The sequence below is a fragment of the Hyperolius riggenbachi genome, chromosome 12 (assembly GCF_040937935.1).
Source record: "Hyperolius riggenbachi isolate aHypRig1 chromosome 12, aHypRig1.pri, whole genome shotgun sequence".
Lineage (NCBI taxonomy): Eukaryota > Metazoa > Chordata > Amphibia > Anura > Hyperoliidae > Hyperolius > Hyperolius riggenbachi.
The window spans coordinates 183136425-183164258 of NC_090657.1; the positions used below are offsets into that span (position 1 = coordinate 183136425).

General features: G+C 46.3%; 2 protein-coding genes across 3 annotated transcripts in view; one reads left to right on the plus strand and one right to left on the minus strand.

Moving 5' to 3' along the window:
* LOC137542472 (interferon regulatory factor 4-like) overlaps nucleotides 1–9207 on the minus strand; it is a 78845-nt gene extending 69638 nt beyond the window's left edge. The window contains exon 1 of the mRNA XM_068264408.1: nucleotides 9130–9207. Coding sequence (XP_068120509.1) covers nucleotides 9130–9153 — 24 coding nt within the window. The 5' untranslated portion in view covers nucleotides 9154–9207. The remainder of the gene's footprint in view (nucleotides 1–9129) is intronic.
* Nucleotides 9208–9268: 61 nt separating this feature from the next.
* The window catches only part of TTLL9 (tubulin tyrosine ligase like 9), a 70087-nt gene continuing 51521 nt past the window's right edge, over nucleotides 9269–27834 (plus strand). The window contains exons 1-3 of one of the 2 annotated variants that reach the window (XM_068263733.1): nucleotides 9269–9376; nucleotides 10807–10853; nucleotides 12384–12476. In XM_068263733.1, the coding sequence (XP_068119834.1) occupies nucleotides 9362–9376; nucleotides 10807–10853; nucleotides 12384–12476 (155 nt within the window). In that variant the 5' untranslated portion in view covers nucleotides 9269–9361. Of the gene's footprint in view, nucleotides 9377–10806; nucleotides 10854–12383; nucleotides 12477–19931; nucleotides 20071–27834 lie in introns of those variants that run through there. The other variant, XM_068263734.1, reaches the window with a different exon arrangement.

Sequence of the window (27834 nt, forward strand, 5' to 3'; positions counted from 1 at the left end):
TATAAATAAATAATTCTTAGCAAAATGTACCACCCAAAGAAAGCCTAATTAGTGGCGGAAAAAACAAGATATAGATCAATAAATTGTGATAAGTAGTGATAAAGTTATTAGCGAATGAATGGGAGGTGAAAATTGCTCTGATGCATAAGGTGAAAAATCCCTGCGGGCTGAAATGGTTAAGTACACCTTAGTACTGCAAGCCAGGCTGGACAAATCGCTAGTACAGTATCCAAGGCTCCTTAAAAATTGCAGCAGTCACTGAATAGAGGCAGCCACTCTTTTCCTGTGAGTGGCTCCGATACCTCTGTGAGCGGGACTTGCAGCACGTGTCCTGCAAAACTTTCTGCTCACAGCTGAGCCAATCATGAAGCCTCTCTTCAAAATGCAGCCAATCATAATGAGCCACTTGCATCTGTAATGAGAATGGCTCTGATACCTCAATGGGTGGGACTTAGCACTCTACACTCCACTCTCCTTATGCTGCATACACACTTGAGATAAAAGTCTCTGGAAAAGGCAAGATCACAGACCAATTATACCCCATTCCATGTAGTATGAGAGCCATACCTTCACAGTCTATTCTATGGAGCTGCACTCCCCATCAGATAAAATCTTTGCAAGATGCTGCACACAAAGATGCCCGTACACACTCAAAAGATCATTATCTGCAAAAGATCTGTTCCTGCAATAGATCCATTCCTGCAAAATGCATTCATAGTCTGAGATCTGCAGATCTTCATACACACCTTGTTTAACAGACTTCATCTGCATATCTGGCAATCATCTGCAGATCTGAAAATCCATCCTGGTGGATCTGATCTACAGATGATCTGCAGATGATTGCCTGCTAAACAAGGTGTGTATGATGATCTGCAGATCTCATAGACTATGAATGCATTTTGAAGGAATGGATCTATTGCAGGAAGAGATCTTTTGCAGATACTAATCTGTTGAATGTGTACGGGCATCTTTGTGTGCAGCATCCTGCAAAGATTGTATCTGATGGGGAGTGCAGCTCCATAGAATAGACTATGAAGGTATGGCTGTCATACTACATGGAATGGGGTATAATTGGTCTGTGATCTTGCCTTTTCCAGAGACTTTTATCTCAAGTGTGTATGCAGCATTAGTTTTGCAGCAAGTAGGCCTGCTCTGTTCTAGCATAAAGCAGCGTACACACGCCGGACTTTAGGCAACGACGGGTCCGTCGTTGCCTCCCGCTGGGTGGGCGTGCCAGCGACAGTCCGGCGTGTGTACGCTCTGTCGTCAGACTGATACGGCTGTTTCTGAGCGATCCGCCGGGCGGATCGCTCAGAAACAGCCGTATCAGTCTGACGACAGAGCGTACACACGCCGGACTGTCGCTGGCACGCCCACCCAGCGGGAGGCAACGACGGACCCGTCGTTGCCTAAAGTCCGGCGTGTGTACGGACCTTAACCCTCACTGATAAGTAGTTACAGCCATAAAACACTTTCCTCTCAGTAAATGGCTTCTGAAAACAGAAAAGAGATAAAAAGGGTAAATAATTCATAGAATTAAGCTATGGCATACTCCAATGAAGGTGTTGATCAGGGACAATGGCCTCAATTCACTAAGATCATGCTGGAGATAATAAGGCAAGAGAAAACTTACCTCCACATAGTGAGAGAGTTATCTTATCTCTTCATCCCTTACGTTAATTACCTATTCTGTAGTTAATTTACCTCCTCTGTAGTTGTTACCTCTACTGTAGTTATTTTCACACGCAGTTAATGAACAGCCTGTCTTTAACTCTGGAGTTATTTTAAGGATTAAAGAGTTAACTTAAAAACAGAAGAGTTAACTTTAGGTTTGCCTGAGGTAAAATGTTTCCTGAATACTACATGCCTTATCACCATAGTAACAACTCTAGAAGAGTTATTAAAGACAGGAGATAAGCTTAGTGAATTGAGGCCAATGAAACAGTCAAAACTTAAAAACTAGATTTAAATGTATTTTATTTTATTATTTTATTTATAAAATAAAACTGTGGGATATCTTTAAAAAACATTTCAGTTTTAGGAGAAGGAGGATAGATACAATTGTTTTTCTCATCAGTTTATTTTCACCTCAGGGTGTCCTTTAAATATTATTATGCTGTTGCTTATCTTTTAGAGCAGAGAGGAAGTTCTGAGTTCAAGTACACTTTAATTTTCAGTCAGGATTCTCAGGAATTTGTTGGAAAACTGACATTTTTAGCAAACCTGTCTTTAAAGTCCTGTTCGAACTGAAAACAGGAAAAAAATTCTCTTCGCTCCATTGTCTAATGGTGGCCACTAATGATCCAATCTTTTTCATCCAATCTTACCAAATATATGTAGTATAAGGGTAAATTGAGTAAATACATTGAATGGATAGTTTAGGCAGTTCCCTTATATTACATAGAAATGGTAAGATTGGAAGAAAAACGTTGGATCATTAGTGGCCACCTTAACCCTAACCTAAAGATTAACCTTTTTACATCCCCAAAGCTCCATCTATAATCTACTACTGGGGTATTCGCATTTAGGCAGGCCTCCGCCCCAGCACTGGACAAAGACACACGTTGTCTATATGTCGTATGTAGCTGATATCTGACACTTGACTACACACTCAGCAATAGCACCCGAATATTACAAGAAGCCACTACCGATAATGGGCGGTGCCCAACTGAGCAGGTGCTCCAATCAGCTGCTTTGACAGAAATGCTGCCAGCCAACGGTATAATTCTGAGTCTGCATTATGTACAACATACTTACGACCAAACCTTGGCAACTCTCCAAAGAGTTAGATAAGCAAAATCCTAGGGTAATTCCCAGAATGTGAAGGAGGAAGATAACTACAGCAAAGTGTGGACTGTAATAAAGAAAGCAAACAGAGAGAAATCGCTGACAAACCAGCCACTGGGGCAAGAGGCAGGCAAGCAACGCATGCAGAATACTGCAGTGCAATCCACAGGATACTCGTGCACACGTACGCTTGTCTGATAGCGGAATCTCCTAATGTGGTCAATCGAATTACGGTAATTAATCTTTCAATGCTTATTTGGGGGGCAAATTTATGTAGCTGGAAAATAGACCAATCAATTGAATCACCTGCGGCCTTTTTTCTGAAACTTCCGACCTGTATCTGCATGGTTTTATGAATAAATCTTTGTACACACGCTATATGGTTCTCGGTCGAGGCGTCTGGCTATCTAGGGTGAGAATCTGGTGTGGGTACAGCGACCCCCTAATCCCCCTTGGTACTTCGGCCGATCGTTTCAACCAAGCGCATCTTTCTCCCACTTGCCCCGATGGCTCCATGCCACTCAGTGAGTCATGCTGTCACTCTTCTTGCCCCTCCAGTAGAGCAGAATCATCCACATGGCAACCTAAGCGGGTGTCTGGGGCCCAGTGGGTGTCAAGGGCCCGGATGTCTTTTTTTTTTACCCCTTTCTCACTTCAGATTACTAAAAGGACCATTAGAGGAAGTCAAAGCTTACTACCTTGCCTACCGCCCCATTTCCTCTTAATCCATCTTCCATCTTTGCTCCAAAGGGGCAGAAAGTTGTACAGCCTTGGCCCAAACTGTCACTCTAGGGATCAAGTCCTGCTCCGACACCCCTCATGCTGCTAGTGGTCTTCGGGGCATGAACAGGGCATGCGCAAGTTCCAAAACTTGCCCAGTGACAGAAAGTCCTTGTGCACTTTGTCTTTTCGCGCCAAGCACCTCAAGGAGCTGCAGCAGCTCTGGCCATCCAACTCCCTGTGGGCTGCAGGGGTGTAACTACAATTCATGGAGACCCCCCAGCGAAACTTCGATGAGCCCCCTCCAATGTTCAAACCTCTTCCATTGCCCCCCCCCCTCCTCCCTTGGTGCCCTTCAGGGCCTGGGGGCCCATATTCCAATGGTCCTAAAACAAGTGTGGCCATCATGATCTTCACACCCATAACAAGTGTAGCCACATTATAAAATGCTGTCACTTCCCTGCCTATAGACTCCTGATACTTAAAGAGGAAGTCCAGTGAAAATAACGTAATAAACAAAAGTACTTAATTTTTACAATAATGATGTATACGGTAAATGATTTAGTCAGTGTTTGCCAATTGTAAAATCTTTCCTCTCCCTAAATTTACATTATGACATTTATCACACGGTGACATTTTTACTGCTGGCAGATGATGTCAGTGGAAGTAGCTGCTGCTTGCTCTTTTGGTAGTTGGAAACAGCTGTTATCTCCCACAATGCAACAAGGCTCCCACAGTGTGATGTCAGCACCATGGTCCTGATATCACACTGTGGGAGGGGTTTCAACACAATATCAGCCATACAGAGCCGCCTGATGATCCATTTGTGAAAAGGAATACAGTAGATTTCTCATGGGAAAGGGGTATCAGCTACTGATTGGGATGAAGTTAAATCCGTGGTCACGGTTTCTCTTTAAAGTTTACTTGAGGCAATATACTGTACAGCTAGGTCCATAAATATTTGGACAGAGAACATCTTTTTGAAAAAAATGTTGGTACATTACCCCAATGAATTTTAAATGAAACAACTCAGATGCATCAGTTTTAGTGCTTTCAGCTTTAATTCAGTGGGGTGAACGCCCAAATATTTATGGACCTAACTGTATAAGGGGAGAAAAAAAAAAGATAAAAAAAGATACTTGCCTAGGTAGACTGAAGCCTCTGAATAGGCCAGAATCTTCCTATGTCTTCCTCACACTCAACATTGCCGCGTTCAGACCCATCAAACAGGAGCCTGTCGGATATGTTCTCGTGGCTGCGCTCTCCTTCCTGCGCAAGCAGCTGTACTGTGCCTGCCTCAGTATGGCCGCGCCTGCGCAGTAAGCCGAAGCCGCTCATCTAGGAGATGCTCCGTGTTATCAGGTGTGGCTGTACTCACGCAGGCGCAGCATAGCCACATTCCTGCAAGATATTATCAGGGGTGCAATCCAAAGGAAATTCACACTCTCCGGGACCTTTCACACTGGTGTGGTGCGTTGCGGCAAATTGCCGCACTGCTACTGCAGCCTAATGAAAGCCTATGGGAAAGTTCATACTTTCCACATTCGGGTACGCTGCGCCAGAAGTGCTCGATATAACGCTAGCCCATACCTATGTTACCTCGCGACTCCTTCGGCAATCTGCGCCGGACCGAAATTCATGTTAACCTATGGCAATGCAGGCTTCTTTAAAGAAGTTGGCTTCGCATCGTCGTGGCCCGCATGCAAATTTTTATTAATATCCTTCCGTTCACTTCCGGATACCTGACGCTGAATGCCAGACAGGGAACACCGTTTACTAAGGCGGTGTTCCCTGAAGCCCTATTTCTGGTGGTACGATGCGGCAGGTGCAATGCACCACAGCGCTGTCGCCACTTTACAGTGTAAAACCAGCCTCAGCAATGCCGCACACAGACCCCTGGAACTTTCTGGATATGTTGTTAAGCTCATGCTCCCCTTCCTGCGCAAGCGAGGCTGTACTGTGCCAGTGTGAGTACAGACACGCCAACGCAGTATGCCAAAGCCGCTCATACAGGCGAGGTTCCATGCTAGCAGGTGCAGCCATACTCACGCAGGCACAGTATAGCCACACTTCTGCCAGATATTACCAGGGTGCAATCTAACGGAAATTGCTACTCTCAACCTGCCCATGTGGCGTAGCTAAGGAGCTGTGGGCCCCGATGCAAGTTTTACATGGGGCCCCCCAAGCACTCTATACATGACAATTGATACGGCGCACCAAAACTTGCCAATGGCAACTACAGTGTCAGAGGTGCAAGAAGGGGATGGAGAACAGCTTGTTAATGATTACCACTATTCAAAGTGTCTATAGAAGTGATTATTATGAGCACAGGACCAATAGAGAGCTAATACTGTAGTTGAGGGAGGGCCCCTCTGGCCCAAGTGCCCCGATGCGGTCGCTACCTCTGCACCCCCTATTGCTATGCCCCTGCATATGTTATAGGTTCTCACAAATGTAAATACCGACAGCAACAACACCTGCGATTCCTCATTGGGCTTCACTGGCTTCTGTAAACAAACAGCTGCGTGTAAGAGGCTAAAAAGGACCAAAAAGCCCTTTTGATGGAAACACTATGCAAAACAGAAGTTTGCCTTCTTAAAGCAGAAGGCATTTGTGATTATTCAGCTTGGAGAGCGCATATGATGATGTCCCCCAATTCATCACTGCAGAATATGCAAATCATCCTTTATTGTCCCTTATAGCACTCCAAAGCCGCTGGAATGCAATGATGTGTCAGCTTGTTCATTGTACAGAGTCACAATAATCCAACGTGCATTCAGACTGTTTGGCCCTCATCAGTAGATGCCATGGATTATTAAGGCTGTATGGGGTAGGACCACTATCACGGAAAAAGTAGGCAGTTAAAATTCCACAGAACTGACAGGTTTTGAGCCAGTCCATCTCCTCATGGGGGATTCTCAGGGTTTTCTTTGTTTTCAACAGCATTTCCTGAACAGCAGTTTAACTGCCAAAATAGTAAGATACCAGCCAGCCTCCTTACTCACTTGCACACTATTTTGTCAGTTAGACTTGAAAACAAAGAAAACCCTAAAAATCACCCATGAGGAGATGGACTGGTCCAAAACTTGTCGGCTCTGTCAGATTTTAACACCCTACTTTTTTCGCGATAGTGGTCCTTTAAAGAGAAACTGTTGACCAAGAATTGAACTTCATCCCAATCAGTAGCTGATACCCCCTTTTACATGAGAAATCTTTTCCTTTTCACAAACGGATCATCAGGGGGCTCTGTATGGCTGATATTGTGGTGAAACCCCCCCCACAGTGTGATGTCAGGACCATGGTGCTGACATCACACTGGGAGCCTTGTTGCATTGTGGGAAATAACAGCTGTTTTCAACTACCAAAAGAAGCAAGCAGCATCTCCTTCCACTGACATCACCTGCCAGCAGTAAAAATGTCACCATGTGATAAATGTCAGAATGTAAATCAGGGAGAGGAAAGATTTTACAATGGGCAAACACTGACTAAATCATTTATACATACAGTAATTATTGTAAAAATTAAGCATGATTTTCACTAGAGTTTCTCTTTAACGTCGCCCGGACTTCAGCGGCAGCAGGGTGAGCCGTCATTCATCTCACCCTGAGCCCAGCTGATCAGGCGTTTCCTCTAGGCACTCTGGTTTCCTCCCACATCTCAAAAACATACAGATAATTAAATTGGCTTCCCCCTTGGTCCTAGACTAGGAGACATACACTACACGATACATACATAGACATAAGACTATAGCAGGGATTAGATTGTGAGCCCCTCTGAGGGACAGTTAAATGACGAGACAATATACTCTGTACAGCGCTGCGGAAGATGTCGGTGCTATATAAATACCAAATGATGATTAAAAAGTACTTAGAAAAATGACATGCTATTGTCACGCCTACAGTTATGCAAAAATCAGTAACCCTTTGCACGCTCGCTTGCAAATGTTCAAACAAATGCATTCACAGATTCACTCATCCAGGCACCACTGTTATCCCTAGAGCTAAATTACAAGCCGGGGTCTTAGTTCACAAAGGAATACATTATTTTGCTTAGTCCCCTACACTGCGCAGAAGTACCCAGGCAAACATAGGTGTCCTAACTCTAGCCCTGTAACATGCATAGTGCAGACATGCAAACATTCATTGCATCAAGCCTTTCTAGGGATTAGGAGCACACATCGAACTCGATGGACGTATGTCTTTTTTCAACCAAAATAATTATGTAACTATGTAACATCCTGACGTCCTCTCCTGGGACAGATAGCGCATCTTACCAATCACACAAGGGAGCTAACGTAATGTATCCATGCGCACAATGCACATACACCAGCATAAGCTGTGTGCATGCTGACAAAAAACACACAAACAGGGGAAGGAGGGAGCGCACTAGATTAAAACCCTGGCCACAAGAAAAATACACATAAATCCAGGCACATCGCCTCTAGTTAGGACATTTAAATAAGTAATTTAAGGAAAGGGAGGTGCTAAAGGGGGTGTGGCCAGAAAAGTAGCTAAAATCAGTAACCCTTTGCATGCTTGCATGCAAATGTTCAAACAAATGCATTCACAGATTCACTCATCCAGGCACCACTGTTATCCCTACAGCTAAATTAAAAGCCGGGGTCTTAGTTCACAAAGGACTGCATTCTTTGCTTAGTCACCTACACTGCGCAGAAGTACCCAGGTAAACGTAGATGTCCTAACTCTACCTCCTTCCCCTGTTTGTGGTTTTTGTCAGCATGTACACAGCGTATGCTGGTGTATGTGCATTGTGCGCATGGATACATTACGTTAGCTCCCTTGTGCGATTGGTATGACGTCCCATGAGAGGACGTCAGGATGTGTGCTCCTAATCCCTAGATAGGTTTGATGCAATGAATGTTTGCATGTCTGCACTATGCACGCTACAGGATTAGAGTTAGGACATCTACGTTTACCTGGGTTCTTCTGCGCAGTGTAGGTGACTAAGCAAAAGAATTCATTCCTTTGTGAACTAAGACCCCGGCTTTTAATTTAGCTGTAGGGATAACATTGGTGCCTGGATGAATGCATTTGTTTGAACATTTGCACGGGAGCGTGCAAAGAGTTACTGATTTTTGCTACTTTTCTGGCCACACCCCCTTTAGCAACTCCCTTTCCTTAAATTACTTATTTAAATGTCCTAACAAGAGGTGATGTGCGTGGATTTATGTGGTTTTTTTTTTTACAGTTACGCAAAGGGAAGCTCAAATGGGTATGCCTTTCCTGATGTCTGCAATTGATTTTGAATCACATCAACCTAAAGGGACATCAGAAAAGCAAATGATATTCTAATATCATTTTATGCAGTTTAGTAATTCTAGCCTATGTTATATTTACTTCCAATACAGAGACAGTGTGCAGCACAAATTGAGCTCTTCATTAGTATATAGACACCCATAAGAAGGAAACCACTAATAATATATCAGTACCACCTATAAATTGGGCACTAAGCCATCCATAGATCACTAAAGAACACACTCAAGTGTATTCCAGCTGACCTAACAGAGCTCTACAAATATTGCACTGCGATGCACAGATCATAAATGAACATATATAAGCTTGTCTTAGGAGACAGTTAATAATGAGAAAAAAAACATATTACCGTAGGGCAGCGCTGAGTTGACATGCTTTGTCAAACCAAAAAAATGTCCGCGCTCTCTCTAGCAGAGCCGGCGACAGGTTACAGCGGTGACGTACTTCCGTTCCGGCAGCTGGTGGAGTGAACGCGCGTGCTGCAAGTCTGCGCTGAGGCTTCTGTTACCATGGCAACTGCCGAGCTCTACGGATGCTGAGAGGCTCGCGTTCTCGGGACTGTGGCGCCTGGGAAAGTGGAGATGTCCAGAGGGAAGGTGAGACGGGGGCTGCCATGGTTCATGACATATTTATGTGTGTTGTACTAATGTCCACATTACTGGGGGGCTCTAGCTGCCCGTTCAGACTGGACATTCCCTTTTTTACATTAGTAGGTCACATGACCATTGCAAGTTATTGCGTCACGTGATAACTGTTCTACATTATTTCACTATGTCATGTGACTGCTATCATGCATAGCAATAGAGGAGGTGAATAAGATGCAAATAATTCAGAGTCGATGCAAATGTTACGGATATTTTATGCAGCTTGAAAATAATCTGACCAAAATGAAGTGGCTGTGGCTTTTAATTGGTCATGGTAAAACAATTTTTCAGTTTATTAGTATTGTTGATTTATAAAGCACCAACATATTCTGTAGCGTTGTACAAAGTAAGAAACAAACACGAGGTACAGAATACAGACAATGGTGTACACCAATATACAAAATACAGACAAAATACAGAATTGGTAATGACAGTGATAAAAGCAACATAATGAATAAAATGTATTATGATTTCCAGAACACAAAAGGGGAGAGAGCCTTACCCTTGCAAGCTTTATTAGTACAGTATGAGATTATTTTACTCACTCTGTTTATTATTATTTAGTATTTATATAGCACCGTCATCTTCCGCCGCAGCGCTGTACAGAGTGTTGTCTTGTCATTTAACTGTCCCTCAGAGGGGCTCACATCTAATCCCTACCATAGTCATGTCTATGTCTGTATCGTGTTGTAGTATATGTATCGTAGTCTAGGGCCAATTTTAGGGGGACGCCAATTCACTTATCTGTATTTTTTTGGGTGTGGGAGGAAACCAGACTGCTCTGAAGAAACCCACACAGACATGGGGAGAATATACAAACTCCGTGCAGATAGTGTACAGGCTGGGATTCTAATCAGGGACCCATCACTGCAAGGCGAGAGTGATAATCATTACGCCACAGAGCTGCCCATGTTTCTCTTTTTCATTACTCAAATTAAATGAATCAGAGCGTGCAAGTTGCTGGTAGACTATCAGCTGGAACGGTCATGAGATCTTGTCTGTACAGGGCTTTGCTTGTCATTCTGTGTAGACTGATTGGAAGCTATGAGGATTAATCAGGAACGGTGTGGGAAGTTTGGGAGTGGGGTATTGTCTACCCCCTCAGGAGTGTATTTGTGCTGCAGAGTATGGTGGCTGTTCTCTAATGTATTCTTTGATTATTTGGAGGAGTGGGTTGAGACTTTTATATCAAAATGTTATACAAGCTGTACACTGACTGCTTTACATTGTGTCAAAGTGTCACATCTTCAGTGTTGTCCCATGAAAAGATATTATGAAGTGAGGTGTACTGACTTATGTGGGAATGGTATTGTCTGTGCTTGTTTGTCCGTGTGTTCAGCACATGCTGCGACTGCTTCTGATTGCTTGTTGTGTTGTTGTAGGTGGTTGCGGCCAGAGCTCAGTATGGATTTCAGCGACAGAAGGAGCGGTAAGTAGGATTCATATGCAGGTGATAATAGTCCCCGACTTACAAGCACCCGCCGATACGAACCGCCAGCCTATCCGTCGCAGTGATGTCACAAAGTAGGAGAATTCCTCTTCTGCGCTCCCTCAGCCACGTTCCTTTAGCAGAGTATGTGGCGTGGTACAGTGGCATGTACCCTCAGGTAGGGCAGATCACTGGGAGGGAGGGAGCCGAACCAGAGGAAGAATGGATGGAGAAAAGAAGAGTAGTAAGTAGAATCAAGAGGGAGAGTCAGGAAGAGAGGAGCAGAGCCTCACAGCCTGGTTGGCAAAGAGTCTTCCATACAGGCATAATACAGGGAGTCCCCAAGATTTAAACAACCCACTGATCCTGTTGCATGTAATTGCACACCCCCTACCTGCACTCCCCCAGCCCATTATGTAAATGCAGAGTATAATGCAGCAGAAGCTGTGCCTTCTCCTGTCCCCGGAGTCATCCAGCGCTGAGGTGCCAGCACTAGAGGGAGCAGGTGACAGACAGGATGGTCTCTCAGGCACAGCACTGGGAGGTGAGAGCATAGCTTCTAGATAAAGATAAATTCTTCACCACAATATATCAAATGCTCAGAGGTAGGTATCCGCCAAACATCAAAACAAGAAAAGGCTTACCAACTCCCAACAACCCACATTATAAGGTTGTAAAATGGCTCAGGTCACAAATAACGTCCAGGAAACATCAGACGTCGTGAAGATCCAGTGGACATCCGTATGGAGGTAAAGTTTCAGGAATTTACATAGGAAAACAGAAACGGCAATATCTAAGCGTAACCCGTTTATTTAGATAACATTTCTTTAAAAGGCAGTAGATATAAAAACAATAACTCACATACCGGGCCCATAAACAGGGAACCCCGGAAGATTAGCGCACATGTAATGGTCAATCGAAGTTCAATAGACAATGGTGCCGCCTGTTACCTTCCCGACCGGTTTCGCAGTCTTGCGTCATTAGGGGAGAAAATACTCTGTATTTACAATTAGGCTGGGAGAGTGCAGGAGGGGAATGGGAACAAATAGCGGCACAAGGGGACAGAAGGAGGCACAGAGGGATGCACAGGGGGGCAGAGGTAGTGCAAGGGGACAGAAGGTGGCAAGTGGCCAGAAGAAGTCACAAGGCGATAAAGAAGGAGGCACAGAGGGACGGAAGAATGCACAATGGGGGACAGAAGGAGGCAAAAGATGTGCACCATGTCGCCAGTAACCCTACAGCCCCAAAAAGCACAAGGTATTGGCACCAGTGAACACTACTATGGCTACCCTAGCTGGGTCCAAGTACTAGCGGGCCAGAAGCTTATAGGCTGCCTCTTTGGTGTGTAAGTTGCTGGAACATCTAAGGATCCTGTTCCAGGAGGCTATCCAGTCCTCCCTGCTTCTAGGCTTCCCGCTCGGAGATGTGTGGGGATGAAATGTCAGGACGTTTTATTTTACTTTTTGTTTAAATGTCCTAATTATGATAAGTGAGAACGTTCTCATTGTCTCCTGCTTGTGTTTTGTCCAGGGAGCCCCGATCCTGTGTCCGATACAAGTGTGCGCTCATTAACACCATCTCAGACGTGCTGAGGCTGCGCCCTGGCTGGACAGAAGTGAAGGAGTAAGGTTACAATGCACTGTGATTGTTATTGTGTTCTGAGCTGTTGGTCATGAACCAGTTTCTTTCATCTGGAGCAGATCTGGTGAGGGCCAGTGATGGTTGAAATAGCATAGGGTGTATAATCCGAAACTCCCAACTTGTCTCCTCCATACATCTCCTCACGCATTTCCAGATACCACCCAAACTGCAACCTCCGCAATGAGCATACACCCTTCTACGAGAGTCACCTCCTGACATTCCATTATACATGTGGGGGTTCTGGAGGTCAGGACCTACCTTCCAGAAATGGAGACAAAAAGACCAGAGAGACACCAATAGCCCTCTATAGCAGGGCCGAGGCAGAGGCGAGAGTGGCTCCTGCCTCAGGGCGCAGTGTAGGAGCGAGCGCACAACTCACTCAGCTATCATTCCCCTATTATGTTTGAAGCAGAGAGAAATAAGAAAATGGGATACATGGCAGTAACTGCCAGCCATATAACTAGTGATTAAGGTGTTGGGGGCCCTGGGGCGCCTCTTACCCTACCCATACACTGCGTCATTTTCCTGCTGAAAGACAGCAGATTCGATCACAGTGATCGAATCTGCTGTGAAATCGATAACACAAATGTTGACCGAATGATCGATTTCCACCTGAAATCGTTCGGTTCAGTCGATCTGTCCCGACAGAAATATTTGTTCGACTGCAGGCGGGAGCGCGCCATTAGCGGCGATCAACCGACGCAGCATAGCGGCAGTGATACATTACCTGTCCACTGGCGCGAGTCCCTCTTTCCTCATTACTTCCTGTCTCCACCTGTGACAAGCCGAAGTTTAAACAGTAGAGCGCCCTTGTCACAGACCGCTAGGCCGGTCTGCGGGTGGGTCAGTCGATCAGCGTCAGAAATCTTCTTACACGGTCATTTGTTCATCACGAAGGGTAACCCGCGTTCGCAATTTGATGAACTGACTCACGAAGGGAGCGTTCTGATACCAACCGAATCACTCCACACACATACACAATTCAAAGATCTGCCACCAAGCGAGTTACACAGCCCGCTACTGTAATTATACTAGGATTTGGAGAACGCTCTATTAACCCTTAGCAGTGTGCAGGAACCTGGGTCAGATCTGACTATCTGAGCCGGATTCACGCTTACGGGTTATAAATGTATACTTCTATTAAACACAGGGTAGCGAGTTCAGGAGAATAGGTACGATTGTGTATGTTCAGCAACAGGTCATAACCGCTAAACGATTTTGAAACGTTTAATAACAAAAATGCATTACATACATTAATAGTCCTGCACGGATATGACCCAGGCAAAACAAGACTGTTACCTCTTAGATTAGAGACTGTCACATTTAAACAATTAACATATACACCGATCTTAAAAATAAAAAGGAATAAAATCAGAAAATTCTTACTTCGTTAGCTGAGCAGTCCATTTGAAGAATGAAGAAAATAGTCCAGTTTAAAGTAGGCATTCAGGTTAAAGTCTTTGTACACAACATGCGCCCGGTTCTCCTTGAGCACATGTCTAGACCTTCCTGGTAGATGGGAATTGAAGAACTGAGGCGGAGTTCCTCGCAAACACTTTTTACTGACCTCAGTTTTGGGGCGGTCACTACCTGGAAAGTAGGTGTGTTTAAGGCAGGGTTCCCTCCTGGAAGCCAGGTTGTCACCCTCAGACTTAGAGCAAGAAATGTACCAATTTATTAATAATTTGTGTGACTCGGCCCAAGATTAGTGTATCGCAAATCCGAGCCCATATTCATAAGCAGCATGCTACTCTGTATTAAATGAGGCTATACATGCCTAGTCTAACGAATTTGCTCTACGCATGCCGGATAAAGTGGTTTCTCAATTGATTCCTGATAGCTAGAGAATGATAATTCATGTGAATTATAGACCTGTTTCCTAGGTATCAGGAAATGTAATTTTGGTCTTGCTGTGCCAAACCTATTTTGAATTATTAATAAGTTAACGTTCCCTCTGTGTGAGGCTATGAGTTTTTGGAGGGAAATTTGAATTTCAACCAGTTTGAGGAGGTTTTTCTTTTGGGGAAAGATGAGCTGTGTAGCCAAATGGCTTCTCCCCAGGGAAGCTAGCCACGTGTTACATTCTTTCCTGACACAGGATGTGGGGGAGGCTACTGTACTCCTGCAATGCTCTCAGAAGAAGAGCAAAGAAAGGTATTTGTTATCCTACCCAGGGCTGACGGTGACTGTGCACGACCATGTGAAAAGCGATGGCGATTTTGCGCACAATTTTCCGTAATATTCGTCACATCTCCCCTCTACCAGTCGGACGCACAGAGTGAGTCTGCCAGACCCGCTCTACGCGCCGCTTAGCTACTGAACGGGTTCTCGACTTCTTATCTGACTGCCCTTTGGACAACTCACCAGAAGCATAAGGCCTCATGGTCCGGTGTGTCCCAGTGTCCGCTTTGCGGACGGTGCGATGCACACCAACAGGCCTACCTCTAAAGGCTTGGCTGGGTTTGCGTAGCGCTTCCTGTAAGGGAGAGAGTCGTTGGCTGACATCCGGGTCACTTCCTGACTCTCGGGTGTCAGCCTGCGAATCTGGAAGCAGCGTGGCATACCCCTGCTCTAACTGACTACACCTTGGCACAACATTTTGGTCAGCACAACCTAGGTGGACATTAGTGCACCTTTTAAAAAACGAATCAGCCTTCACCTGGGTGGCGAGGCTTGCCCCTTCTCCAGGAAGGATAGAGGGTGGACCTCTGGGCAGTTTTGCACTGGGTTGCTTTTGCAAGGGGAAGACATGCAAGGGTGAGACAGGGAAGGCATGGCCTGTTTCCACCAGCTGTTTGTTAACAGCAGGCAATGGTGGAGCACTCTGGCTGTCATAGCAGGAGGGGAGGTCTAGGCCCCCAGCTGACTGCTCTGACACCTGGCCTGCTTCCACTGCCCTGCACGGATATGACCCAGGCAAAACAAGACTGTTACCTCTTAGATTAGAGACTGTCACATTTAAACATACATCATTTTTAGCACTGTGAGATTCAGCATGAAAGCTATTGGCAACATCTGGTACAACATTAACATCACAGTTACGTTCATTTTTCACATCATGTACACAGGTATCTGGAACAACAGTGACAGGTTTAGAATCAGACAAACCGTGATTAGCCAGCTGTCCATTAGAAACAGGTACCGCTTCCTTGCCTCCTTCCCTAGGAGGGCTAGGTACCATTACTCTGGCTGCCTCCCTCTGTCCCACCCCAAGCTTGTACAGTACCTGAGTGGGTCCAGACTGGCAATCCGGGGTGTTGATCACAGGTTCATAAAAGGATCGTAGGGTGCCAAGATCAGTGCCCAACAGCACAGGCACTGGGATGTCATCTGTCACCCCCACAACTTTTGACTGGCGGCCCCTTCCCCAATCGAGAACAACACGAGCTTTGGCGATGCGTGCGTGTGCGCCACCAACTCCCACAAGTGTGACACTCTCATTAGGCAGGAAATTCGCCCTGGCTACAAGATGAGAGCGAACCAAAGTAAGCTCTGCGCCTGTGTCGCGGAAACCAACAGCGATCTGGTCGTTAACTTCCACGACTTGATGATTTCCGGAAAGTCGAGGATTTGCTGCTCCCATGACGAGGTAGGCGTGTGCAGTAGAGGATGCGCTAGCCACTTCTGCGCTAGGCTCTGGAGACGGCGTCCTCACCTCGGGACAGGCAGACTTGAGGTGTCCTCGCTGTCCACAATGGTAACACTTCGGAACATATGTGGCATCAGGCGGATGAGTAGCAGGTGCAGCATCCGGCCTCTGTGGCTGTGGGACCCGATTCCCACGGTTAGCAGGGGGAGGAGAGCTGGGTTGCATAGGTCTCCCCCCTCTCCAGCTCTGGGCTGGAGGTTTGCGGCTGTCCGGCACACGGGTGGCCACAAAAGTGTCTGCAAGTTCTGCGGCAGTTTTGGCGGATTCAGGCTTCCGCTCCAAGATAAACTGCCGGACATCTGGAGTGCAGCAGTTCAGCAACTGCTCCTGCACGATGAGGTCCTCCAGACCTTGGTGAGAGTCTTTTTTGAGGCCCCGCGACCACTGCCTGAACACGGTCAGCAGGCGACTTTCCAGGTCGGTGTAAGAGTCGGCGTGGCCTTTCTGCAGGGAGCAAAACTTTTTGCGATAGACCTCTGGGGTCAACTGGTATTTGGCGATAATTGCAGCTTTTATCGCAGCATAGTCATTGTCCTTGTCAGCGGGTAAGTCCACAAACGCCTCAAGCGCTTTGTCCCGCAAGTTGGGTGTCAGATATCTCGTCCACTGCTCCTGGGGTAGATGATGCTGACGGCAAGTCTTTTCAAATGAGTGTAAATAAGTGTCCGGGTCGGTTCCCTTCTCCATTTCTGGGAACTTAAATTTGGGAGTCCCAAACGGGCCTGCTGTGGGCCGTGGTTCCGGAGCACTTTGCGAGGGATTTTGGCCTTGCGCTCGCAGGTTGGCCATTTCAAGGTCATGTCTGCGTGCGGCTGCTCTCTCCTCTCTTTCCGCTTCTCTCTCAGCAAACCACCGGCGCTCGGAGGCTTCCCGTTCTGCCTGCTCCCGGCGTTCTGCCCGGTCAGCGTTTTCTCTGACAATCTGCATGTACAGATCAGGATTTGTCTCCAACAGCCTTTGTAATCCAGGTTGCATTCCAGCATCAGGAACACAGAACAGGTTGGCATGGGCGGGCTCCTGCCGGCCACCATGCTCCTCAGCAGTTACAGCGACCGGTTCAGACGCGGTCCCGTTTTCCTCTGGGTCTGGAAGTGGGTTGCTTTGCTCCAACCGCTCACTTCCCTCTGCCCCAGTTACAGCACCGTCTGAACCAGGAGTGTGCTCTCCCAGCATCTGCTCCGGCTGAGTATTCAGTCGCAACAAGTCCTCGATCAATTGCGATTTCTTTTTTCTATAAGTCACCATGCCTTTTTCCTCACACAAGTTTACTAGGTCTGCCACTGACATTTTCTTGTATCTTGCTGCAGCCATTTTTGCCAAATAAAAGATAGGATAGCAAAAGAGATTGGGGGGGAACTCTGTGCTACACGTTTAGTCTATATAAATAGTAATGCACCAGTTATCGACCACAGATTTTTGATCTGTTCTGGCAGGTTAATCAAATAACGTTGCCGTTAATGTTCTGAACATACACAAATCCCAGTAAGCTGCCAAACAATGTCACAGACCGCTAGTCCGGTCTGCGGGTGGGTCAGTCGATCAGCGTCAGAAATCCTCTTACACGGTCATTTGTTCATCACGAAGGGTAACCCGCGTTCGCAATTTGATGAACTGACTCACGAAGGGAGCGTTCTGATACCAACCGAATCACTCCACACACATACACAATTCAAAGATCTGCCACCAAGCGAGTTACACAGCCCGCTACTGTAATTATACTAGGATTTGGCGAACGCTCTATTAACCCTTAGCAGTATGCAGGAACCTGGGTCAGATCTGACTATCTGAGCCGGATTCACGCATACGGGTTATAAATGTATACTTCTATTAAACACAGGGTAGCGAGTTCAGGAGAATAGGTACGATTGTGTATGTTCAGCAACAGGTCATAACCGCTAAACGATTTTGAAACGTTTAATAACAAAAATGCATTACATACAGTTATATACACCAATTAACATATACACAGATCTTAAAAATAAAAAGGAATAAAATCAGAAAATTCTTACTTCGTTAGCTGAGCAGTCCATTTGAAGAATGAAGAAAATAGTCCAGTTTAAAGTAGGCATTCAGGTTAAAGTCTTTGTACACAACATGCGCCCGGTTCTCCTTGAGCACATGTCTAGACCTTCCTGGTAGATGGGAATTGAAGAACTGAGGCGGAGTTCCTCGCAAACACTTTTTACTGACCTCAGTTTTGGGGCGGTCACTACCTGGAAAGTAGGTGTGTTTAAGGCAGGGTTCCCTCCTGGAAGCCAGGTTGCCACCCTCAGACTTAGAGCAAGAAATGTACCAATTTATTAATAATATGTGTGACTCGGCCCAAGATTAGTGTATCGCAAATCCGAGCCCATATTCATAAGCAGCATGCTACTCTGTATTAAATGAGGCTATACATGCCTAGTCTAACGAATTTGCTCTACGCATGCCGGATAAAGTGGTTTCTCAATTGATTCCTGATAGCTAGAGAATGATAATTCATGTGAATTATAGACCTGTTTCCTAGGTATCAGGAAATGTAATTTTGGTCTTGCTGTGCCAAACCTATTTTGAATTATTAATAAGTTAACGTTCCCTTTGTGTGAGGCTATGAGTTTTTGGAGGGAAATTTGAATCTCAACCAGTTTGAGGAGGTTTTTCTTTTGGGGAAAGATGAGCTGTGTAGCCAAATGGCTTCTCCCCAGGGAAGCTAGCCACGTGTTACATTCTTTCCTGACACAGGATGTGGGGGAGGCTACTGTACTCCTGCAATGCTCTCAGAAGAAGAGCAAAGAAAGGTATTTGTAATCCTACCCAGGGCTGACAGTGACTGTGCACGACCATGCGAAAATCGATGGCGATTTTGCGCACAACTTTCCGTAATATTCGTCACAGCCCTCTCCTGTTTGTACTTCTGCTTGTCACAGGACGGGACAGGAAGTAATGAGGAGACAGGTCAGCCGGAGAAAATGTCAGCATGGACTAGAGACTCACGCTGGCAGACAGGTAATGTATCACTGCTGGCCGGGGGAGCACACCGGGGGCGGAGAGCAGACGGCAGCTCCACAGGTTATGAACCGATTTCAAGCTGAAATAGATTCAAAAACTGTGTGCAGTAAGGCAGTCACTGGTGGCTATCGACCAGTGAATGGCTGCCTTAGTCTAATATCAATCAGTGTGTGAGGGCTGAGAGGGATGGAGGGGCGCACTAGCGTCTTAGCCTTGGGAGCTGCAGGACCTTGTCCGGCTCTGCTCTATAGTGTAGTATGTTGCAGGATAGTTGATAAAAAGTGAAATACAAAATGACCTTATCCTGGGTGTAGTTTGCCTTCTTAAAGGGAACCCAGGGTGAGAGGGATATGGAGGCTGCCGTATTTATTTCCTTGTAAACAATACCGGTTGCCTGGCAGTCCTCCTGATGCCCTGCATGCCCTCATAGATGTCTGACATCCAAGTCACGTGGACACAGGAAGTGCATCATGCATTTCCGACTGCATGTGTGCTCAGTGGCGGCGCTACACTGGGGCTTACCCAGGCTTAAGCCCCAGCTCACAAGCTGCCAGCCCCCCCAAAAGCCCCCCTGCCCGTACAATCCATAACAGAATGGTCAGCATTCGTAAAAATGTTACAGCGGGGGGCGGGGCCGCCAGCCGGGGCATCATTGCCGCACAGCTAATGGAGACAGAGCTGGCTGACAGAGGGAGAGACTCCAGTCCCACCCCTCAGCTCAGGCATCCAACTGCAGCCCAGCTTTTCCTCCTCTCAGCCTCTATCTTCCTGTCAGCCGGGATCCAGCTCCACCCCCTCTCTACAGCACACGAGACACAGACTGAGACTACTGGGGAGTGGGGAACGAGGCAGCCTGCAGGAAAGTGTAGCTAGCCGTGCCATACAAGTGACAGCAGCCAAAGCAGCCAGTCAAGCCCAGCAATGAATCACCACAGAAAGGTTTGGGCTGACAGTCTCACATTCATTGTCTGTAGTTGCTGCCTGTGTACCTTCTCCCAGCCCCCGACTGCAGCTCTGACCCAGGTGCTGCGAGCAGGGGGAACTGTCTTTCCCTCTCTGATAGTGTCTCTCCTCTCCTTCCTCATAATCCCCCACAATCCCCCACCTTGCCAGCATTCACTTGTCAATTAGGTCTGCCTGGAGACTCTTATAAGCACACAGAATGTAATAATGGGGGAAGGGAGCCTTATGATGTGCACTGATATCCTCCTGCTGACCAGCCATGAATGGGGTCAGTTTAACTCATTAGTTTTACCTCCTCTCCACACTTAAAACACAACTGAAGACTGGGAAATATAGAGATTCACGTTACCTGAAGCTTCTCCCAGCCTCCTGCAGACGTCCTGTCAAAGATCCTTCCGGTCCCCCACCGCAGCCCGGTTTATTCACCGCCGACTTACAAGTCAACGGCCACTGTGCCTGCGCAGCTCTGGCCGTACGCATCCTTGTTTGTGCTCCTGTGGCCGGCAGTGTGTTGCATAGGTGCAGTATGAGAAAACCTGTACTGCGTCTGCGAACTAGTACAAACTGCGCCTGGCGGGGGACCAGAGGATCGGTTCAGGTATGTGTGGGCCCAGGATGGCTGCAGGGGGCTAACAGAGGCCCCAGGTAAGTGAATCTCTTTGTTTTTATTCAATCTTAAGGTCCACTTTAAGGTGGCCATACATTTATCGACTTTGTGGCCGATCAACCATCCGACTTGATTATCAAATCGGATGAAAATCAGTGCTGCTAAGAGAATGCGTGAACGATGATGCAACCGATTTCGGGCCGAAATTGGTGGCATGTATTGATTGGACATGATGAAAGATGTCGGACCGTCGTGGTTGATCAGGTGTGCAGCTGTAACCGCGAGCAATATCAGGACGAGTGACAAAACCCCCAGCACTGTCCCTTCTAAAGTCAAATGTGTACTATTCTTAATGTGTCCGCAGCTGGCTCCATCCACAATCTGCATACATTTGACTATGTTACTGCGGCAACCACCTGGGGCACGTGTATGCAGATTTCGGACGAAGCCCGCAGCAGACACAGACAGGTAAAGTATAGTGCAACAGGAAGAGGAGGGGGGTGTCAGCGTCAAGGCGGTGGTTGTGGTGTCACAAGGTTGATTCCCAATCGATATCAGCATAAAATCGATCGGGAATTGGCCTGCAGTGCATGTGCAGCTAACTGATCTCTTTCTAATTAGATTGAATTAGAGAGAGATTTGCCTCTTGATTGAATCTGCCCATCATCACCTGATGTATGGCTACCTTTGGAGTGCTGCCAGATTACGTGTGTTTTGGGGGGAAACTACGGTGGTGCTCAAACTTCCCCGGCAGGCCCACTTACACCACTGTCTCTCCTTACATGCATTTACTGGGGAAAGGCTGTATCTCATTACATGCATTTACTGGGTAAACGCTGTCTGTCATTATGTGCATTTACTGGTGAAAGGCTGTCTCTCATTGCATTCATTTACTGGTGAAACGCTGTCTGTCATTATGTGCATTTACTGGTGAAGGGCTGTATCTCATTACATGCATTTACTGGTGAAACGCTGTCTGTCATTATGTGCATTTACTGGTGAAAGGCTGTCTCTCATTGCATGCATTTACTGGTGAAACGCTGTCTGTCATTATGTGCATTTACTGGTGAAAGGCTGTCTCTCATTGCATGCATTTACTGGTGAAACGCTGTCTGTCATTATGTGCATTTACTGGTGAAAGGCTGTCTCTCATTGCATGCATTTACTGGTGAAACGCTGTCTGTCATTATGTGCATGTACTGGTGAAAGGCTGTCTCTCATTGCATGCATTTACTGGTGAAACGCTGTCTGTCATTATGTGCATTTACTGGTGAAAGGCTGTCTCTCATTGCATGCATTTACTGGTGAAACGCTGTCTGTCATTACATGCATTTACTGGGTAAACGCTGTCTGTCATTATGTGCATTTACTGGTGAAAGGCTGTCTCTCATTACATGCATTTACTGGGTAAACGCTGTCTGTCATTATGTGCATTTACTGGTGAAAGGCTGTCTCTCATTGCATGCATTTACTGGTGAAACGCTGTCTGTCATTACGTGCATTTACTGGTGAAAGGCTGTCTGTCATTACGTGCATTTACTGATGAAACGCTGTCTGTCATTATGTGCATTTACTGGTGAAACACTGTCTGTCATTACATGCATTTACTGGGTAAACGCTGTCTCTCATTGCATGCATTTACTGGTGAAAGGCTGTCTCTCATTACATGCATTTACTGGGTAAACGCTGTCTGTCATTATGTGCATTTACTGGTGAAAGGCTGTCTCTCATTGCATGCATTTACTGGTGAAACGCTGTCTGTCATTACGTGCATTTACTGGTGAAAGGCTGTCTGTCATTACGTGCATTTACTGATGAAACGCTGTCTGTCATTATGTGCATTTACTGGTGAAACACTGTCATTACGTGCATTTACTGGTTAAAGGCTGTCTGTCATTACGTGCATTTACTGATGAAACGCTGTCTGTCATTATGTGCATTTACTGGTGAAACACTGTCATTATGTGCATTTACTGGTGAAAGGCTGTCTGTCATTGCATGCATTTACTGGTGAAACGCTGTCTCTCATTACGTGACTTTACTGGTGAAAGGCGGTCTGTCATTACTTGCATTTACTGGTGGAACACTGTCTCTTATGTGCATTTACTGGTGAAACGCTGACTCTCATTACGTGCATTTACTGGTGAAACGCGGTCTCTCATCATGTGCATTTAATGGGGAAACGCTGTCTGTCATTATGTGCATTTACTTCATTTTTTCATGTAACTACATTAGCTGGTATAACTACATTAGTTAGCCCCGCCCACATGACATCATGACCATGCCCATTTTCACCACGGCGCGTAATTTCTCCCATGAGCCCCGCCTGCCAGCCACTGTGCCCCTTTTGAGCCCCCCTAAAAATCTGAAGCTGGAGCCGCCGCTGTGTGTGCTGCACCACTACCATAGCAATGTATAAAGATTAGTACATGGCAAGGAAATGAAATGGAGGCGGCCTGGTGATGCGCTGATCCACCTTTTGCACAATTTTCGATTTTACTTGGTGGCGCACCAGGCTATGCATATGCATAGGTTAGGATTTAGTTAGTGTTAGGTCCCCTCCCATCGAGGCTGACTTCTCCGCAGTGGGAGGGACGAGTACTTAATAGGTTGCATGCAAGCTGTTACAGGAAACCAACATCATCCAGTGGTAGACAGGTCATGTGTATGCTAGGTGTGTATTTTATCCCACAAGTGGGGCTTGCACTCTCTTGCAGGTAGGCACTTATCTGTTTTTAAGTAGCGCTGTTCATTTCCTTGCCATGTACTAATTTAATTCATTTTTGGTCAGCTGCTCCCACTTAAAAGCCATGCTTTTGGTGTATATGCAGAGCTTCGGTTTGGGTTCAAGGTGAGCGTTTGCAGTTTCTGGGGGGGCTCAGCGCACCTCTGATTCCATGCAGTAACATTCATACCACTTGGCAATACGCTGCAACCTCTGCGTTGCTCGAACCACTTCTGTCGCACTGTTTTGTACCACAGGTACTGTGACCTGTCTCATTGAGATCAATGGTCACTGCGACCGGGGAGTGGCGAAGAGAGTACCTTGAAACGCCAGTGTGAACGTAAGCTACCGTCACCATTTTTAAACTGGCTTTTTACATTTTTATATTCCATCTGGGCTGCCTCCTCCCACTCTTTCACATTCCCCCTATACAGGACGTTTCATGAGCATCTCCCCTCCTCTGAAATTTCTTTCCAGACATGTTTGTCACACTCCAATATTTGCAAATATTAACCTCCCTGGCGGTGCATGTCTGTCTGGAATAATGAGTCAAAAGCGGTACATTTTTTTTCAAGAATTTTAAACCTCCAATTCTTAAGTCATAACTCACCAAAATATATCAGAATAAAGGCCTGGTAGACACCCTGCATATAAATAAAATACTGGAACACAAAATTGCTGAAATCATTGAATTTATCAATAAACTGAAATAATAGCAAAACTGTACAAATAAGGCATCAGATTATATATACAGTATGTACATGCAGTACAGTATAAACCGAATACACCTCCTGGGTGTGGTATATTTTAAAACAAGAAACTGCACACATGGCGACATTACAATCCGGGCAGTAGAATCTGGTTTCTTTCCGGACTTTCTTGCCCTTGCTATCAGTCTTGCTGCAGCATACAACGCGCATCCTGGTTGGTGTAGCTTTTCTTGGAGTGGGAGATATGTGCTCCGTAAAGAGACGGCGCTCAGGATTTATAATGCACGATGCACGGCGCCCAACTCTCGCATCTGCTGATGACGTCTGGTACTTTATGAAGATGCATTAGTACATTTTCCAAATAAAATTTGCATGCATAACTGGCCTGTCACTGTGCTGTTTGTACTAGATGAACGCGTTCCAAAGGCTCTGTTCCAGCAGATTACTAAAAAATTTTTTTTATAATATTTCTTCTGCTGTCTGCGGACTGCAGGGTAGAAGGTCATCGCCTGGTCAGTTCTGTCCACCCCACCCATTGTGTTGTTATAGTCCAGGATGACTTGAGGCTTGTCAAGGACTTTCCCTCCTCATGTTCTGGTGGTGAAATATGATGCATCATGGACAGTGCTGAGCGCACAAACATCCTTCTTGTCACGCCAGCGGAATGCCAACATTTTTCCCTTCTGCCAAGCCACAATGTCCCCAGTTTTTAGTTTTTGCTAGTTGAAGGCTGTTGGCATTTCTCGCCGGTTAGGCCGAACAGTGCCGTAGGTATCAGTTTTTTTTTCTGATCAAGATGTCAAAAAGTTCAGGGGAACTATAGAAGTTGTCTGTGGTCACACAATATCCCTTGTTCATCAAAGTCTCCACTAAAGTCAGCACAGATGAAGTCGCCAGTCCGTAGCTGCTGAAGGCAGGGTTACATTTTGTTCCTTTTCCAGTATACATAATGCAATTCCAAATGTATCCCGTTGCTGCCTTGCAAAGCATATAGGAATTGACTCCAATGCGGGCCCTCTTGTATGCAGTGTACTGTAACCAGGATAGTCTGCCCTTGTAGGCCATCAGGCTTTCATCCACACTTATGTCCCTCTCGAGTACATAAGTGTTTCTGAAATTTTTTTACCACCAGCTGATAAACCTCCCAATTTTTTTTCAGCTTTAGCGCAGGGTGGGTGGACTCGAAGGTGGTGTTGTCTGCAAAGTGCAAATACTTCATTATAAGTCCAAAACAGCATGCCAACATTACCGTGCCAAAGAAGGGGGTAGCAATAATCTTGTTGATCGACCAGTACCATTTCTGCACCCCCCTACAGAATAATTAGTCCAAGGAACAACCACAAGTCCTCCTTGGTGACTGGCTCCCTCGTCCTGCTCCTTGAAAAGGGCCCTCGTGGAGCAGCCAGTTCTTGCGTGGCGTAGCGGTTCGTCTACACCACGATTTTCTCAATGACAGCATCATTGAAAGAGAGCTGCATGTATGCCAGGAGGCTGTGATTACACTCAATCTTCAGGCTGGGTTCCTCAGTAAAGGGGAAACGTGGGGGCGGTGGCAGAGCCTGAGTAGTGTCGATTGGGCACCAAACCCATACATCACTAACCTCGGTGTCAATGGTGATGGAGTCACTGTCGCTCTCCGAGTCAGACGACAGGTTACCAGGTGCGTCACTGTCACGGGAGTCCGCCAGTGTTTGCAAATCAGAATTGCTGTCCTCGAACTCCATCAGCACTTCTGGTGAGAGACGCCTTGAGGCTCATGCCATAGCAGGTGACAGGCAGAGAGAAATCAAATCCAGGCAGAGGCGGCAGGCAAAGAGAGTATTCGTAAGCCAGGCAGGGATTGGTACAGGCAGCAGGCAAACAGAATAGTCGTACTCCAGGCAGAGGTCGGTACAGGCAGCGTTCAAAAAGAATAGTCGTAATCCAGGCAGAGGTCGGTACAGGCAACAGACAAAGAGAGTAGTCAAAAACCAGGCAAAAATCGGTACACAGGCAATCAAAAAATCAGGCAGAACAGCAGATCACAGGTATCACAGCACTTGCTCACAAGCAGGGAACCAAATGGCTACAATGCAATGGATACACATGTATTTCATACACGTATATCCAATACATGCAGAATAAGGCCAATCAGAATTTTTGAATTTTCCGCACCTCCCCCTTGACATCACGGCGCACCGCTGACAGCGCCGCTCCGCTCATCTGATTGGCCGCCGGGTCCCCGGAAGAAGAGCGGGGCTATGGGGATCCCGGTGGCCGGACAATGCTGTCTCTCTCACCTGTGGGAGAGAGGCTGGAGTCCTGCTGCGCAGCGCTGATTGCACGCGGGACTCCACTGGACAAGGTAAAGAGCTGATTTCCCTACCCCGAGTGCTCAGGGTTACTGCTCGCAGCATTTTTTTCCTACCCCGAGCTCAGGTCGGGGTTACCGCTAGGCAGGTTAAAGGGTACCTAAACTGTTAAAAAATGAGCACGCTTCATATTGCATTTTTATTACTCCTTATAGCTGAAGATTCAATAGCAGTCTCATGCTTCCCCATCCCCCAATTCTAGGATCATTTACAGCAATGGCCGAAAACCACTCGAGCGGAAGCACTTGCTGCCACCGACACGCAACAATGCATGCCCAGTAAAAGGAAAAGCTCATGTGTTAAGTACCCATTCGCTGCTGTAAATGATCCAAGAATGGGAGAGCCTGAGATTGTTATGGGGACCTTCAGCGATGAAAAAAAAAAAGGGGGGCACACACAGGGGCGTTCCAAGGGTCCTTGGAGATCGGGGGCACCTGTGGGCACTAGGTGGGGGTATATGCGGCGTGCACAGCGCACCGTGGCAAAATGGGCGTGGCCATGCGGTGAGTGGGCGTGGCCACGGATGGGGCCAAATGTACATGAACTTAGCAGTGGTGTAAGCTACAGATAACGGGCCTGCCCATCGAAATATTGGATGGAGCCCCCTGTCCTTTATTTAGATAATTTATAATCAGTATAGGCATAGATCAAAGATGTATACGTACATACAATTTTGATTGGTCAATCACTGACCAATTTTACCACCCCCGTGCAGTAAGTAGGCCAACAGACAATGAATTTTATAAACAGAGCTAAAATTGGCTAATTGGCACAGAGTAACACCTTATACTGTACACACTGGAGGTAGATCAGCACACAGTGCAGGCACTAGAGAACAGCTTATACTGTACATACTGTAGGCAGCAGAATTCAGCACACTGCAGCTAGTGCGCCAAAAAATATGAGGGTTACGTTGTGCTTGGTGCGCCGCATCGAAAAATGGGTGCCATGGACCAGAATGTGGGTGTGGTAACGGGTGGAGACAAATTTACATGAACTTAGCAATGGTGAGACATTAGACTAGGACAGTGGTGGAGAAACCTTTTGGAGGCCGAGTGCCCAAACTGCAACCCAAAAGTCACTTATCTATCGCAAAGTGGCAACAGCAATTTAAACTAAATACTGTACAAACGTTTTAACTCATACATGAACATTATGGAAAATCCAAGTTGAAAATAAACTGTGAAGATAAACAATTTCATCCATCCTACTCCTGAAAAATGTATTCAATTTTTTAGAACCTCCCAGTTTTATTGTCTGTTTTAAAAAGCTAATAAAGTAGGTTTACTGCTATTGTCTCATATGATGAGGATTCAGCTTTTCCCATAGTCTCGCAGTTAGCAATCA